The sequence below is a fragment of the Brachycentrus maculatus genome, unplaced genomic scaffold, assembly GCF_059751285.1.
Source record: "Brachycentrus maculatus isolate JH-2025_06_01 unplaced genomic scaffold, ASM5975128v1 h1tg000070l, whole genome shotgun sequence".
Taxonomy (NCBI): domain Eukaryota; kingdom Metazoa; phylum Arthropoda; class Insecta; order Trichoptera; family Brachycentridae; genus Brachycentrus; species Brachycentrus maculatus.
In genome coordinates, this window is record NW_028280824.1 from 835,549 (window position 1) to 850,961 (window position 15,413).

General features: G+C 36.6%; 1 protein-coding gene across 2 annotated transcripts in view; it reads right to left on the reverse strand.

The window, feature by feature from the left end:
* Positions 1-2,288: 2,288 nt before the first annotated feature.
* Positions 2,289-15,413, reverse strand: part of LOC148311201 (cysteine dioxygenase type 1) — a 28,256-nt gene continuing 15,131 nt past the window's right edge. The window contains exons 5-6 of one of the 2 annotated variants that reach the window (XM_088257091.1): positions 6,583-6,752; positions 2,289-2,406 (exon numbers count right to left, since the gene is read on the reverse strand). In XM_088257091.1, coding sequence (XP_088113217.1) covers positions 2,371-2,406; positions 6,583-6,752 — 206 coding nt within the window. In that variant the 3' untranslated portion in view covers positions 2,289-2,370. Of the gene's footprint in view, positions 2,407-4,253; positions 4,347-6,582; positions 6,753-15,413 lie in introns of those variants that run through there. The other variant, XM_088257092.1, reaches the window with a different exon arrangement.

Consider the following 15,413-nt stretch of genomic DNA (forward strand, 5'->3'; position numbering starts at 1 on the left):
TAAAAATAATATCTCGTTTGATTTTTTATCATAGCCAACCATTTTTTATAATAACTTTACTTTGAGATTCTTATAAAATTACATGGAAGTGTATAGTACTGCTAGTAGCAGCGCTTTGTCTGCCATAGGGCGTTTGTCCACTACACGGAATTACACGGACGATAGTCCGGCACGTCAGTTAGCGTTTTAAAACGACGATTGCCTAGGATTGGCTTGTGCTTTTGTCCATATTTTTTCGAATCGGTGCTCTTGATCGGTGCGTGAACACGTTGCGTGTAAATTCGATAACGCTAAACTGTCGTAGTCGCTTTCATTTTTCAAAACCGGACTGCCGGACGGTCAAATTCCGGGTAGTGGACAATCGCCCATAGTGTATACATAAATTTTTTACCCTTTTTACCCTTGTCCGCCTCCGTAGTGTAATGGTCAGCACGCTCGGCTACCGTTCTGGAGGTCCCAGGTTCGATTCCCAGGGGGGGTCAAATAAATATTAGCGATTTTTTCACTCTAATATTTATTCAATATTACCCTGGACTGGTACCTGAAGTGGAGGGCTGATCACCTTTCCTTCATGTGTAAACGATCAAGATAACACTGCGTTTATATGAAGCAGTGCCCTATGCACCATTGGGGTGCGGATAAGGGTTTTATTATTATTATTATTTTACACATTTTTTAATACAATTTCGAAAAAAGATGGTGCAAAAAATGAAAAAAATGTAACATTCATTTGACAATGCGTAACAGTTATCTGTAATTTCCCTCGCATGTACTAACTGCTCAATACTATGGACAGAAAGGCAGACTGGTTTCAAAATATGGCTTAAAGTCATCATTCTTTCGATACGCTGTTATATCGCCCACGTCAAATTATATTTCTTTAACCATTTCCCAAATTAGCCCGAGTGTGACTCGGGCAAGGAGTTTGCATTGTAATGATGAGCCCGAGTGCTGTTCGGGAAAGTCCTATTCCGACTTCTCGGCATTGATTTGCCCAAGCCAAATATATTTATGTATCTTATTTATTGTTTCAGCATTAACTTTGTGGCTTACCACAATGACATGTTACAATGATTAAGGAAACACTTTTTTTAAAAATTATTACACCTTGTTCCACACAAAGGCCAAATTATGAATTATTTTTAATTTAAAAAACCCTTATCCACACCCCAATGGTGCATAGGGCACTGCGTCATATAAATGCAGTGTTATCTTGATCGTTTTCACATGAAGGAAAGGCGATCAGCCCTTCGCTTCAGGTACCAGTCCAGGGTAATGTTGAATAAATATTAGAGTGAAAAAATCACTTATATTTATTTTACCCCCCTTGGGAATCGAACCCGGGACCTCCAGAACGGTAGCCGAGCGTGCTGACCATTACACTACGGAGGCGGACAAAAAAAATTCTTTAGAAATCCAAAAAAATCTAAATTCTAATAAGTTATTAATAAATATTTTGTCCGCCTCCGTAGTGTAATGGTCAGCATGCTCGGCTACCGTTCTGGAGGTCCCGGGTTCGATTCCCATGGGGGTCAAATAAATATAAGTGATTTTTTCACTCTAATATTTATTCCATTATTACCCTGGACTGGTACCTGAAGCGGAGGTCTGATCACCTTTCCTTCATGTGTTAACGATCAAGATAACACTGCGTTTGTATGATGCAGTGCCCTATGCACCATTGGGGTGCGGTAAGGGTGCATTATTATTAAATAATATATTGTTTCAAAATTCTTCACCTTTGCTTTCCATTTTTCCTTTGTTTTCAAACTCTGCCCCTAACCAACCCCATCCCCCTAACTCTCCCCTCTCCTTATTTATAGAACAATTTTATATTTTATAATTTAGTTATTATTCAGACCTGACGATGGAGGTTTAGCCTCCGAAACTAGTAGTCTTTAATAAAACTCAAGTGGTATAAAAACATGTGTTTCCTTAATCATTATTTATGTATCTGTTTTCATTGACTAACCCGAGTGGTGTTCGGGCGATCTTGTTTCGACTGATAATGATTTCTTACACCAGTGAATTTTTTTTGACAAAATTTGACTGTTAAGTAGTTTAAAAAACTTCACCATAGCCAATGTGTTATGGTAGATAGATGATACTGCACTGATAGTACTGTATAAATAACCAATAGTAATGCGCTGCCATTTGCAGAGCCTTTTACACGTCCTATTTAGATTAATATATTTAAAAAAATAGTCAACTTTTTGTCAAATAATAATAATATAAATAAGGCGATTGCGCCTTTTGTTCTGTGAATTATAAATATATATATAAATATATTTTTGAGAGTATAAACCTTTTCAAATGTTGAAATAAAATATCATAGGAATTGCATATTACGATAGCTGCCGGACGATGAGTTCAATTGTCTTCCGGAACGCGGTTGTCTTCCATATCCTGGAACAGAAGGTACATTTGAAACAACGTGCCATTATCTCTACAGTTAACAATATTAATACTATTTATGATGAGATATTTAGGATGAGATTTCTATTTAAAGGTGTCCCAACTTGATATCGTTCTTCCTGAACAGAATAAGCTTAACCGGATCCACGCGGCTCGCATAACCGTATGTGTTTTCACAAAACATGCCCCATACGCGGCTGACATAACCGTATGTGTTTTTACTTTGCTCCAAGTTTCGAACCTCAGTTCAACTTGGAAGGATTTTTTCATGGTGTGGAACTTTGGATAAAATAATACGTCAATCCTTGGCCTTATGACATCTGTTGAAATATCTGACTAATAATTTGTAACATCACAAGGATAAATAAAAGAACAGATCCCTTAATTTTTCTTGCGGGCGGTAATTAGTCCACGCCATAATCATGCCCTATATCTGTCTCACTCTCGACGCTACGCATCGCCAGTGGGTAAGAGTGACACACGATGCGTGCTTTGATTTATTTAGATTACGATCTAATTTGTTTATATTACGATGTATTTCAAGAATAATGTGACACAAGTGTATTATAGAGTACCAAAAAGGCACAATGAATCCCGTTGAACGTTTTTGTTTAGGAAAATAAATCGTTTCTTAACTAAATACATAATAAAAGTAATCATTTTAAAAACGGCAAAATACCGCCGCGTACGGGCGTCTCTCAGGAACAAAGTTGACGCGGTTAAAAGGTTAATAAATAGTTCACCAATTCCTCAACCGATGGCGTTACAATCGGTCACACTTCACAAATGTATTGAAAACCTAACCGGTATGCGGAACGATCTAAGACCATTGCATATATTCAGATTTTAAGAATCAATGCAATATGGATGTTCAATAATGGGCAGGAGTGGTGAACGTTACCCAAGCGTATAAAGTGATCACTTAAACCACCCAATTGCCAGATCATAAGCCCTGGGATTCAATTTCAATTTATTTGATAATAATTAATGTACAATGATTAAAGAAAACACTTGTTTTTTACCACTTGAGTTCTATTATAGACTACATGTTTCAGAAGTTAAACTTCCATCATTCAGGTCTGTAATAACTATGAATGATGGTAGTTTAACTTCTGAAACATGTAGTCTATAATAAAACTCAAGTGGTAAAAAACGAAGTGTTTTCTTTAATCATTGTAACATGTCTTACCACAAAGTTAATGCCGAAACAATAAATAAAATTAATGTACACATAACAAAATAATATTTAATGCGTATATAGTAAAAACAAAAATTAAAAAGTAAGTAAGAACACTCTTGTTAAAGATGTAGAAAAATCCCGCTTTGGAATACCCCCTCAGGCACATGGAACAGGTATTGTTCAGCATATCTTCCTACAGGCATAACCATCGGCAGGTTTCTCCTGTATATAGGAATGGAAGACAATCTATGCCGACGCTGTCTTAGCTAACTATCGGGAACATACAGACCGATGCTCCGGATAAATTCTAAGACTTTCATAAAAAAAGGGAAGAATGATATATTTATGTCTCATATCAAGTTAAGATGAATCTTCAAATCTCTAGACCAGAGGTTCCCAAACTCTTTTATCTCGTAGACCCCTTGCCTTACCTGATATTGATTTTTATCAAATTCATTAACTTCAAATGTATTTTTGACAGCCGGTATATGTAGTGTTACTCACTTTGAACCACACATGTTAGCTTTTATACATTTATATTTTAAATTCAAATTAAAACATAGACCCCTTGCAAGTTGTCATAGACCCCTGGGGGTCGATATAGACCACTTTGGGAATCACTGGTCTAGACTAAGTGTAACTTATAATCAACTGCCACCATGAAATTCCTTTGAACTAACTTGAAGGTTTCTCCGCAAAACTCTGTGAAAATCTTGATTTTGCCACGGAGCCATCAGTTTCCTTAAGAGTCCTGCAAAGCGATCATGCACAGTAGTAATAACGATAACAGGTATATAACCTGTCCATGGGAGGACTGCTCTTCCGAAACTAGTGGTGTTACCTTGGTTTTTAACCGGATCCACGCGGCTTGCATAACCGTATGTGTTTTCACAAAACATTCCCCGTACGCGGCTGACATAACCGTTTGTGTTTTTACTTTGATCCAAGTTTCGAACCTCAGTTTAACTTGGAGGGATTTTTTCATGGTGTGGAACTTTGGATAAAATAATACGTCAATCCTTGGCCTTATGTCGTCTGTTGAAATATCTGACTAATAATTTGTAACATCACAAGGATGAATAAAATAACAGATCCCTGATTTTTCTTGCGGTCGGTAATTAGTCCACGCCATAATCATGCCCTATATCTGTCTCACTCTCGATGCTACGCATCGCCAGTGGGTAAGAGTGACACACGATGCGTGCTTTGATTTATTTATGTTACGATCTTATTTGTTTATATTACGATATATTTCAAGAATAATGTGACACACGTGTATTATAGAGTACCAAAAAGGCACAATGAATCCCATTGAACGTTTTTGTTTAGGAAAATAAATCGTTTCTTAACTTAAAACATGACAAAAGTAATCATTTAAAAAACGGCGAAATACCGCCGCGCACGGGCGTCTCTCAAGAACAAAGTGAACGCGGTTAAAAGGTTAACATTTTTAATTAAATCATAAGACATTATTTGTTTATTAAACTTCTTAATAAGATTTCATTCTGAGTGCATAAGTCTACTTTCATCATTTCTGCCAACTCCATAACTCACTCCAGTGAATTTTTTTTTTGTAAAAGAAAAATATTTGTGTTTTTATTATTTACACAAATATTTCACACTATTTCTGTGAGCCTAAGCGGCTCATTATTAGAAATAGGTATCAAAATGTGGTAGAGTGGTTTTGAACCGAGAAACTCTGACTTCAAACATCTGTTAGTTTGAATGTACAATAGATCTGGTGTAAAAAATAGTAAGTAATTTTGGAATGGGCAGATTATTTCCTATATTTGGGAAGTATGTTTTCTAAGTATGTAAAGGGGAGCACTGAATGGTGCATTGAAGTCAGTTATAGAAAATAAAAACGTCAGTGTGTCCAGTCCAACCCTAATGTGTCGGGTTGTGGTCTCGTGGTTAGTGTCGTGGACTTTTAAGCCAGAGTTCCTGGGTTTGAACCCACTCTACCACAATTTTGATACCTATTTTCAATAATGAGCCCCTTAGGCTCACAGAAATAGTATATAAATGAAGTATTTTCGTCTCTTCTTCTTCTTTTTCTTGATGTAATAATAATAATAATAATAAATTTGGATAACTTATATAGCGCCATTTTCGTGAAAAAAATACCTCAAGGGCGCTTCACTGTGAATGAATTGGGGAAAATATTATGGTGGAAATGATTTAGCAAACAAATGTGTTTTTAGTCTTTTTCTAAAGATCATCTCACTCTCACTATTTCTAACCATTGGTGGAAGAGCATTCCACGCCGTCGATCCTGCAACAGCAAAGGCACGCTCGCCAAATTTAGTGCGTTGGTTGCGAGCTGGTAAGATAACTTTGCCCATTGCAGATATGTTGTAGCCGATCGAAGCGTGAGACGTCTATCAACCAATTTATCTGGAATACACAGCTCCTTAAGATACTCTGGAGCCATATTGTGTATTGATTTATACATGAGATGTAGGCCTTGCGGCCTGTTTTTAAGAGTGATAAGCCTCCTGCGAGGTCGATTCCCAGCTATTGATCCATCTCTTTGGTGGTCTACCCGGGTGTCCTCTATCTTGGAGTTAGCCGTACAGTGCGATGTGGGGAGTCTGGATGTTTCCATTCTCCTCGCATACCATTTTCTCCTAAATTTCTTTTGTAAATATTATTTATTATTTATTTTGTCCGCCTCCGTAGTGTAATGGTCAGCACGCTCGGCTACTGTTCTGGAGGTCCCGGGTTCGATTCCCAAGGATGGTAAAATAAATATATGTGATTTTTTCACTGTAATATTTATTCAATATTACCATGGACTGGCACCTGAAGCGGAGGGCTGATCGCCTTTCCTTCATGTGTAAACGATCAAGATAACACTGCGTTTATATGACACAGTGCCCTATGCACCATTGGGGTGCGGATAAGGGTTTAATTAAAAAATATATATATTATTTATTAAAAATACAAATAATTATGATGTAAAAAAATAAATAAATCCGGGTTACCTTGTTTCTCTTCTGGCCGAATTTAGACCAGAAGGTGACGTTGCACTTGGTCTTGCGTCCAGTCTGCTGGTTGAACACGTAGCAGGCGTCGAACGGCGGGCAGTACAGGTGGAGCGACACGGCCGAGTCCGTGTGGGACGCATTCTCAACTCGGTGCAGGCCCATGGAGTCTGGAATCACGGACACGGCGTTAGAACTGCCATTTCGGAGAATCGCAAAGGACATCCATCATAAATGAAGAATATGGAAGTCTGGGCATTTACAGGGCTTACTATTACACTTATGGTACATCATAGTGTGGTTAACACGTTGTTTGCAAGTTCCTGATTGGCCCACACTAGATTATCCCTCCTGTTCCCGACACAGATTTAAATAAAAACATATTTACAACATTTTGAGTGTGTCCAAATACTTGTTCACAAAATCTGGATTATCTCCAATTACAGGAGTTACTTTCATATTATTTTTTGACGTGATTCGAGAACAAGGTTTCTAAATTCGTTCATAAATATAGAACTTCCAAGAATTAGAGTAGTGTGGCTGTCAATAATGGGTAGAATTGGTGAATGTTACACGTGTGTAAAGTGATGACTTAAACCAGCCTATGACGGTTGTCAGCCCCGTAAATGCCCAGACTTCCATATTCTTCTTCATCTTTGATGAGATGTCAAAAAAGAATATTAAAACATATTTAGTTAGTAAGAAGAAACAAAAATCCACTAAATGATCTATAAACCTTGAACATAATAATAATAATAAAACCCTTACCGCACCCCAATGGTGCATAGGGCACTGCTTCATATAAACGCAGTGTTATCTCGATCGTTTACACATGAAGGAAAGGTGATCAGCCCTTCGCTTCAGGTACCAGTCCAGGGTAATATGGAATAAATATTAGAGTTAAAAAATCACTTTTATTTATTTGACCCCCCTGGGAATCGAACCCGGGACCTCCAGAACGGTAGCAGAGCATGCTGACCATTACACTACGGAGGCGGACAACCTCACATAATAAGCAAGGTAAATAATAAATGCAATCCCATCTAAAAAAAAACACATTGTTTGCAGGAAATGCTTAAAAGCGTCTTTTACATACTGTTGTTAGTAGAGAGTGGGAGACGCTTATAAGCGTTCTATTTGCTTACTTTTGGTAGAGAAGAGAGATACCAAAAAAAAAATATTAAGATGGGAATTGGGTGTTGCGGTTGCCTAGAATTTTTACTCATGAATTACATGAAATTATAGTAACTTTAAACATAAAGAGTAAATCCACTCACGAGTGGGCATAGGCTATGAAACTTATAAAGTTGAAGCCTGAGTAGGGACACGACAAGCGGTGTTGCCGTAGCTAGATTTCAGAGTCACTTGGACGTTAGGTAATTCAAAAAATTACTTGTGATTAGTATACTGAGGGTCTAATAAAATAATTGTCATTTATTATATCGTGGGTGTACTGGCAAAAAACGTTAACTCGAAAATATGCAATTTTGACTTACTGATGCAAATTATAAAGTTGAAAACATTCTATGAACTGGCAAAATACACTAAGTAGTTTGAAATGTCATATATATATGTAATTTCAAAAGCAAATTCAACTTTGAGTTTAATAGCGGGTATTTTACTCAGGCTAAAAGCTTTGAATAACAGGGATTTTAGAGTGAATGTTTTTTGCCAGTAAACGATAAAAAGTTTTTTTGCCAGTAAACGAAACGCAGTCCCACCAAGAAACGTCGGTACGAAACTTAAAACTATTTTTTATTACTTGAAACTATTTTGTTCAAACTTCATGTACAGAAAATAAATAGGTACATTGGCGGGCTTACTGCTAAAAAGAAATATCTTCCAACCAACTAAAAACAGACTAGTGATATTGATCAAAACGTATTGATACCATATATATAGCTGTTTGCAATCAGAAGGTAGATAGTACTTGAACATTAAAAAAAAAGCATAAATTACAAATTAACATATAAAAAAACATAAATAACAAAAGATGATAATAAGGAGGGCAAAGGAAAAAGGGAGTTTAAGGAAGGAGGTAGAGGGAAAAACTAAGGGAGGAGGATTGATGGACAGTTAGGATAGTAATGATAAATAGTAATGTCTCAGACATTTCTTAAAAGTGATTAGAGAAGGTGCATTTGTTTACGCGGAGAGGTAATTCATACCATAGTCTGGCCGCTTGGACAGAGAAGGAATTACTGAAGAATGATGTGTTATGGCGAGGAATGGAGAGTGTCCTTTTTTGGGAAGAACCAAGTGATAGACCATGATCTGAGAGGTATATACAATTTTCAGCCAGATATTTTGGTGCATTATGGTTGTGAAGACCATTATAAAGTAGCGTGAGAGATCAAAAGTTGATTGAAGTGTTGAAGAGAAGCCTTTCTAGTTCCGTGCAAGAAGGTGAAACATGGTCATATTTTTTAAAATTGAAAATGAACCGGATGCTCCTAATATGTTTTCAATCGATATCGCAGCGGAGATGGTAAAGTTGGTTGCCCTGGAAAGGTACCAGAAGTTCAAGACTGATCACCTTACCGGACTGATCACCGACATACCGTGCGGAAAGAATTGAACCGGTGAACCCTGCGAGTAATGGCCTTAAAATAATAATTATTTTGACATATTTCCTTATCTATGAATGAACCTTCACACGCTTGAATACGCTACGGTCTATTTAGTCAACACTTGTCAAATATATTGAAAATAATTTGATGTGATAATTGAGTCCTAGTTCCGACATTTGTGTCGGATATATGAGCGTGAAAGTGTATCAATAAATGGTTTAACATTTTCATCAAGTTCAATTTTTGACTAGAAATGTCATAAATTACTATGAAACATAACATAGATTAATTTACAACATTTTGAGTGTGTCCAAATACTTGTTCACAAATCTGGATTATATCCAATTATAGGAGTATTTTTCATATTATTTTTTGACATCTCATCAAAGATGAAGAAGAATATGGAAGTCTGGGCAAACTTCATATTTTGGGTCTCTGCAAAATATATGAATTTATAAATGTATGTATTTAATTTATTGTTTCGGTGGTAAGACATGTTGAAATTTAAAATTAAAAACACCTGTTTTTTTAGCACTGTTGGTAGAGAGCGGGAGACGCTTACAAGCGTTCTATTTGCTTTGTACAAAAAACATTGTACAGATCGGAAATGGGTTTGCGGTTACTTGCAATTAGTTTACTGAGGGTCGGGTGGCAGACTTCTCCGTCTTATTCCTCATTACTGAGGGTTGTGCCCTTGTGGAAGCAATGACTCTTCTCCAGTTATCAAGGGATATCAAGCAAGGGACTCCAGGCAAGGCCTGCGCTGCACGTAGCGCTCCGACCACCGAGGTGCCCGCTGCTGCCTTAACTTGATCCGAGTATAATTAGGGCCGCGGTTGATGAAAAAACCGCCTGACAACAATGTGTTATTATGGAATATTGCAGAATTTGTACCGTTTTCATATAAGTTTTCGTAATGAATTCATTAATACAAAAATGGGCACTTTTGATAGGAGTGGACGATATACGTACGCCGGTTATCGATACTGCGTGACCCGGAGGTCAGGTACTAAAAATATTTAATGTGAAAAATAGCCGTTCTCCGTTTGAGTACAGATTACATCACTTATTGTTCAAAATGGAGGCAAAAATATATTTATAACGTAGTGACCTGTCAGAGGAAATTTTCCGGCGAGATAAAACAAAAAAATAACACAGATAATTTGATTTAAGCACTACTTAGTACATAAATACTACTATTTCTTATTTTCTGTCCGCCTCCGTAGTGTAATGGTCAGCACGCTTGGCTACCGTTCTAGAGGTCCTGGGTTTGATTCCCAAGGGGGGTAAAATAAATATAAGTGATTTTTTCACTGTTATATTTATTTAATATTATTACCCTGGACTGGTACCTGAAGCGGAGGGCTGATCACCTTTCCTTCATATGTAAACGATCAAGATAACACTGCGTTTATATGACACAGTGCCCTATGCACCATTGGGGTGCGGATAAGGGTTTTATTGCTATTATTTCTTAAAATCTATTGTGACATATAGACGGCCCCTACGTAAAGTACTCTATCTGCAAACTGTTACTTTACAGGAGAGAGCTTAGAAGATTTTTTCAACATATTTTTATTTTATTAATTAACGGTTTTATCAGAAATTCTAAACTAGTATTATACATTCCAAATAATATAGGGAATAAACGCCAGATGACGCCCACGTTGCGAATACCTAAGCGACTTATAACAAAGACATGGCCTGCTCGACGTATGAGGAGCTGAAGACGACTTCCGGAAATAGGCGAGAATGGCGAAGGAGACATCATCTGGTGCTGCAGACCAATTCGCAGGATTGAGACCAGGGAGAGAGATGATAATACATTAAAAAACAAGATAAAATAATGCATTAAACGCTTTATGCTTTCTCAAAATTAAGTGGTTAAGAATTAAGTAGTTAAGAGTTCAGTTTATTTCGAAAAATCTATGTGGTCAAAAAAAAAGATAGTGGTCAGTTGATGACATACACCAAATATCTCAAAATTGACAAAAATCTAGTTAGAGCACTTTACGTAGGTACTTTCATATGGTGTTTGAAAATGATGCGGAACGCATCGACACACGTGTCACAATACATTTTAAGAAATAGTGGTATTTACTAAGTAAAACATTATTAAAAAATGGATAGATTTTACCACAAAGTGACTGCCGAATCAATTAATGGAATAAGTTCTTATTAATTATCTTGATAATTATCATTAAGGCCGTGAAAACAGATTGTTTTAAATTTAAACCGGTTCTAACCAAACGATTTGGTTTTTCCCCGGCTAAAGATATAAACAATTATTACATTTTGTTTTGACAAATATCAATATCAGAGACTCGGCTGAGAACTCATTCATTACTACTCTACTAAACTGTTATAAACTAGGGTGGGGGAAGATGATTGACTTTGGTTTATTATATACAAGTATTGCTAAGTATGTCCGCCTCCGTAGTGTAATGGTCAGCGCGCTCGGCTACCGTTCTGGAGGTCCCGGGTTCGATTCCCAGGGGGGGGGGTCAAATAAATATTAGTGATTTTTTCACTGTAATATTTATTCAATATTACCCTGGACTGGTACCGGAAGCGGAGGGCTGATCACCTTTCCTTCATGTGTAAACGATCAAGATAACACTGAGTTTATATGAAGCAGTGCCCTATGCACCATTGGGGTGCGGATAAGGGTTTTATTATTTATTATTATATTGCTAAGTGAGTAGTCACTCACAGTCGCAGTCGCTTTCTAGGGGAGACAAATCTAGAATGCGCTTGCCAGACTATGCAGTTATGCATAGAATTGCGGCTATGTTGTTGACACCAATGTGTCACCCACATTCCTTCTTCATACCTTTATCCGCACCTGATGTTGCATAGGGAACTGCATCATATAAATGCGGTGTTATCTTGAGGAGAAGGTGATCAGCCTTCCGCTTCAGGTACCAGTCCAGGGTAGTATTGAATAAATATTAGAGTGTAAAAGTCACTTATATTTGTTTGACTCCCTTTGGGAATCGAACTCGGGACCTCCAGTAGGGTAGCCGAGCATGCTGACCATTACACTACGGAGGCGGACTCACAAACAAATTATTCTTTAAACCCTTTTTGCACCCAAAAGGTGCATAGAGTACTGCATTAGATGGATTGAATTCTTCTTCTTCTTCTTTTAGTAGATCCTAGGGATCTGTTTGTGCCTCCGCATGTCGCTCTTGGGATGTTGACTCCCAGCTGTCTTTCCATCTTTTCGGAGGTCTTTCTGGGGGTCTGCGTCCTTCAGGGTTTCCTTGAAGGGCGATACGTGGAAGTCTGTCTTCTGACATTCTGTTTATATGTTCATCACCTTCGATTGAATTGATCAAATTATTTATTTTATATCACCCTGGACTGTGAATTCACATTTAAAAGCTGTCAATATCCCTGTTTGGGATACAATTTAGCCTAACATATTCAATAAATTTCGCAATTTAGTTATACAATTTAAAAAAAAAATGCTTAGCAAGAGCAGATCTGTCAGGAAGCCTAGATGCTTCTGTATCAGATCTGGGAATGCGGTGGGACAGCTTTCAGTATATAAATTTAATTAATTGATTTGGCAGTCACTTAGTGGTAAAATCTATCCATTTTTAATTTAAGTTTTTTTTTGAGGTCAGGGATCATAAGGGACATCCCTTATGTCACTGCGACCATATTAGGTCTATTGTGAACTACATCTGTATCACAGTTCACTCCCAAGACCTACGTGTGTCATGTAACTCACGACCTGTCTTGGTGGTAGGAGCTTCACCTTCTCGGAGTCCAGTAGAGGTCCTCCAAGGATGTGACTTCATTTAAGTTTTACTTATTATTTTTTGACATCTCATCAAAGATGAAGAAGAATATGGAAGTCTGGGCATTTACGGGGCTGACAACCGTCATAGGCTGGTTTAAGTCATCACTTTACACACGTGTAACATTCACCAATTCTACCCATTATTGACAGCCACACTACTCTAATTCTTGGAAGTTCTATATTTATGAACGAATTTAGAAACCTTGTTCATGAATCACTAGAACTTCACTAGAGACATCTATTGGTGAGATGTAAAGAAGCTTTTTACTAAGCAGAAACTCTTATATTAGTATGTGAGATCCGAATCCTGGATTATAATCACACACATGAGAAACGCCAGAAAATACCATTTTCATTTTTATTATTAAGACTTCCATATTCTTCTTCATCTTTGATGAGATGTCAAAAAAAAAAATGAAAATAACTCCTGTAATTGGAGATAATCCAGATTTTGTGAACAAGTATTTGGACACACTCAAAATGTTGTAAGTTTTACTTAATTGTTTACACGTGTTTCGATGCATTCCGCATCATTTACGGTGTTTAAAAATGTTGCGGAATGCATCGAAACACGTGTCACAGTAGATTTGAAGAAATAGTGGTATTAACTAAGTAAAACTTAAATTAAACATTCAATATATTACCCTGGACTGGTACCTGAAGCTGATAACCTTTCCATCATGTGTTAACTATAAAGAAAACACTGCATTTATATGATGCAGTGCCCTATGCACCATTGGGGTGCGGATAAGGGTTTGAAGAAGAATGTGCGTACTTGGATCTTTGGCTGATAACTTTGCCGATTTAGAGTATAAACATCAAAAGTTGAATTCATATCTTGTTTATGAAATGTATGCCTACACATTTGGCAGAGAAAAATACATGACAAATAAAATAATTTCGACAAAAGATAAGAAGGGTCATTCCATACATAAAATGAGGCCGTCTTTTGGGAGAAAAATTTACAGACTTACTACAGTATTGTTGGGTAATATATCCAAAATTAAACGCGGTTATTGGATTGAATTCTACCTTTATTTACATATACATGATAATATGTGACGCGATTAGTCTTATTATTCATTCAAACCCTTATCCGTACCCCAATGGTGCATAGGACACTGTATCATATAAACGCAGTGTTATCTTGATCGTTAACTCATGAAGGAAAGGTGATCAGCCCTCTGCTTCAGGTACCAGTCCAGGGTTATATTGAATAAATATTAGAGTGAAAAAATCACTTATATTTTGACCCCCCCCCTGGAATCGAACCCGGGACCTCCAGAACGGTAGCCAAGTGTGCTGACCATGGCGGATAGTCTTATTAAGACATTATCAACACTCAATTGTGTTTGATAATGTCTTAATAAGAGTAAACGCGTCACGTATTATCATATATATGTAAATAAAAGTAGAATTCAATCCAATAACCGTGTTTAATTTTGGGTATATTACCCAACCATTTAATATGGACCATTTAAAATATTCTACCAACTGTCTGCAGGTACAGTAAATTACTACAGTATGGTCCGTTTTCACTCAATTGTGTTTGATAATGTCGTAATAAGATAAAACGCGTCACATATTATCATATATATGTAAATAAAAGCAGAATTCAATCCAATGACGATTGAATTATGCTTTTTAGGTATTGTTTAATTATTTTTTAAAATATACTTAATATATTTCAAATGGCGAAAAAAATTCAGGTTTTACCTAAAAAAATCTGTTGCACAGTAAAAAGTTCAATATGTCGCTAGATATTTATTTTAAATACATTGTATCATATTTTTATACTTTGAAAACAATCTCCTGAAAAATCTAGTTTTTTTTATATATGTAAATAAAAGTAGAATTCAATCCAATAATCGTGTTTAATTTTGGATATTTTACCCAACAATTACCCAAAAAAAAAAAAAATGCACCTTCTATTTTAACCTTCAAAAAACGCCTGAAACATCATTATCTTACCTTAGAACCCTAACTGTCCATCTCCTCCTCCCCTGACACCTCCTCTCTTTCTTAAACTTGCTACCTGATTCTACCTATTTATCATTAGAATCCTAGAATACTTTTTTGTCTAATTGTTAATAATTATTTTTTAGTTTTTTGATAAAATCTATTACATCAGACAATAATATGTATTAACTTTTAAAAACGTCTGAGACATTACTATCTGTCATTAGAATCCTAACTGTCGATCAAACCTCCTCCCTCTTCCTCCTTCCCTAAACTCCCTTCTTCCTTTGCCCTCCTTATTATCGTCTTTTGTTAATTTATGTTTCTTTTTAAATGTCAATTTGTAATTTATGTTTTTTTAAATGTTCAAGTACTATCTGCCCACTGATTGCAAACGGCTATATATGGTATCAAACGTCTTGATCAATATCACTAGTCCGTCTTTGGTCGGTTGGAAGATATTGCTTTTTAGCAATAAGCCCGCCAATGTA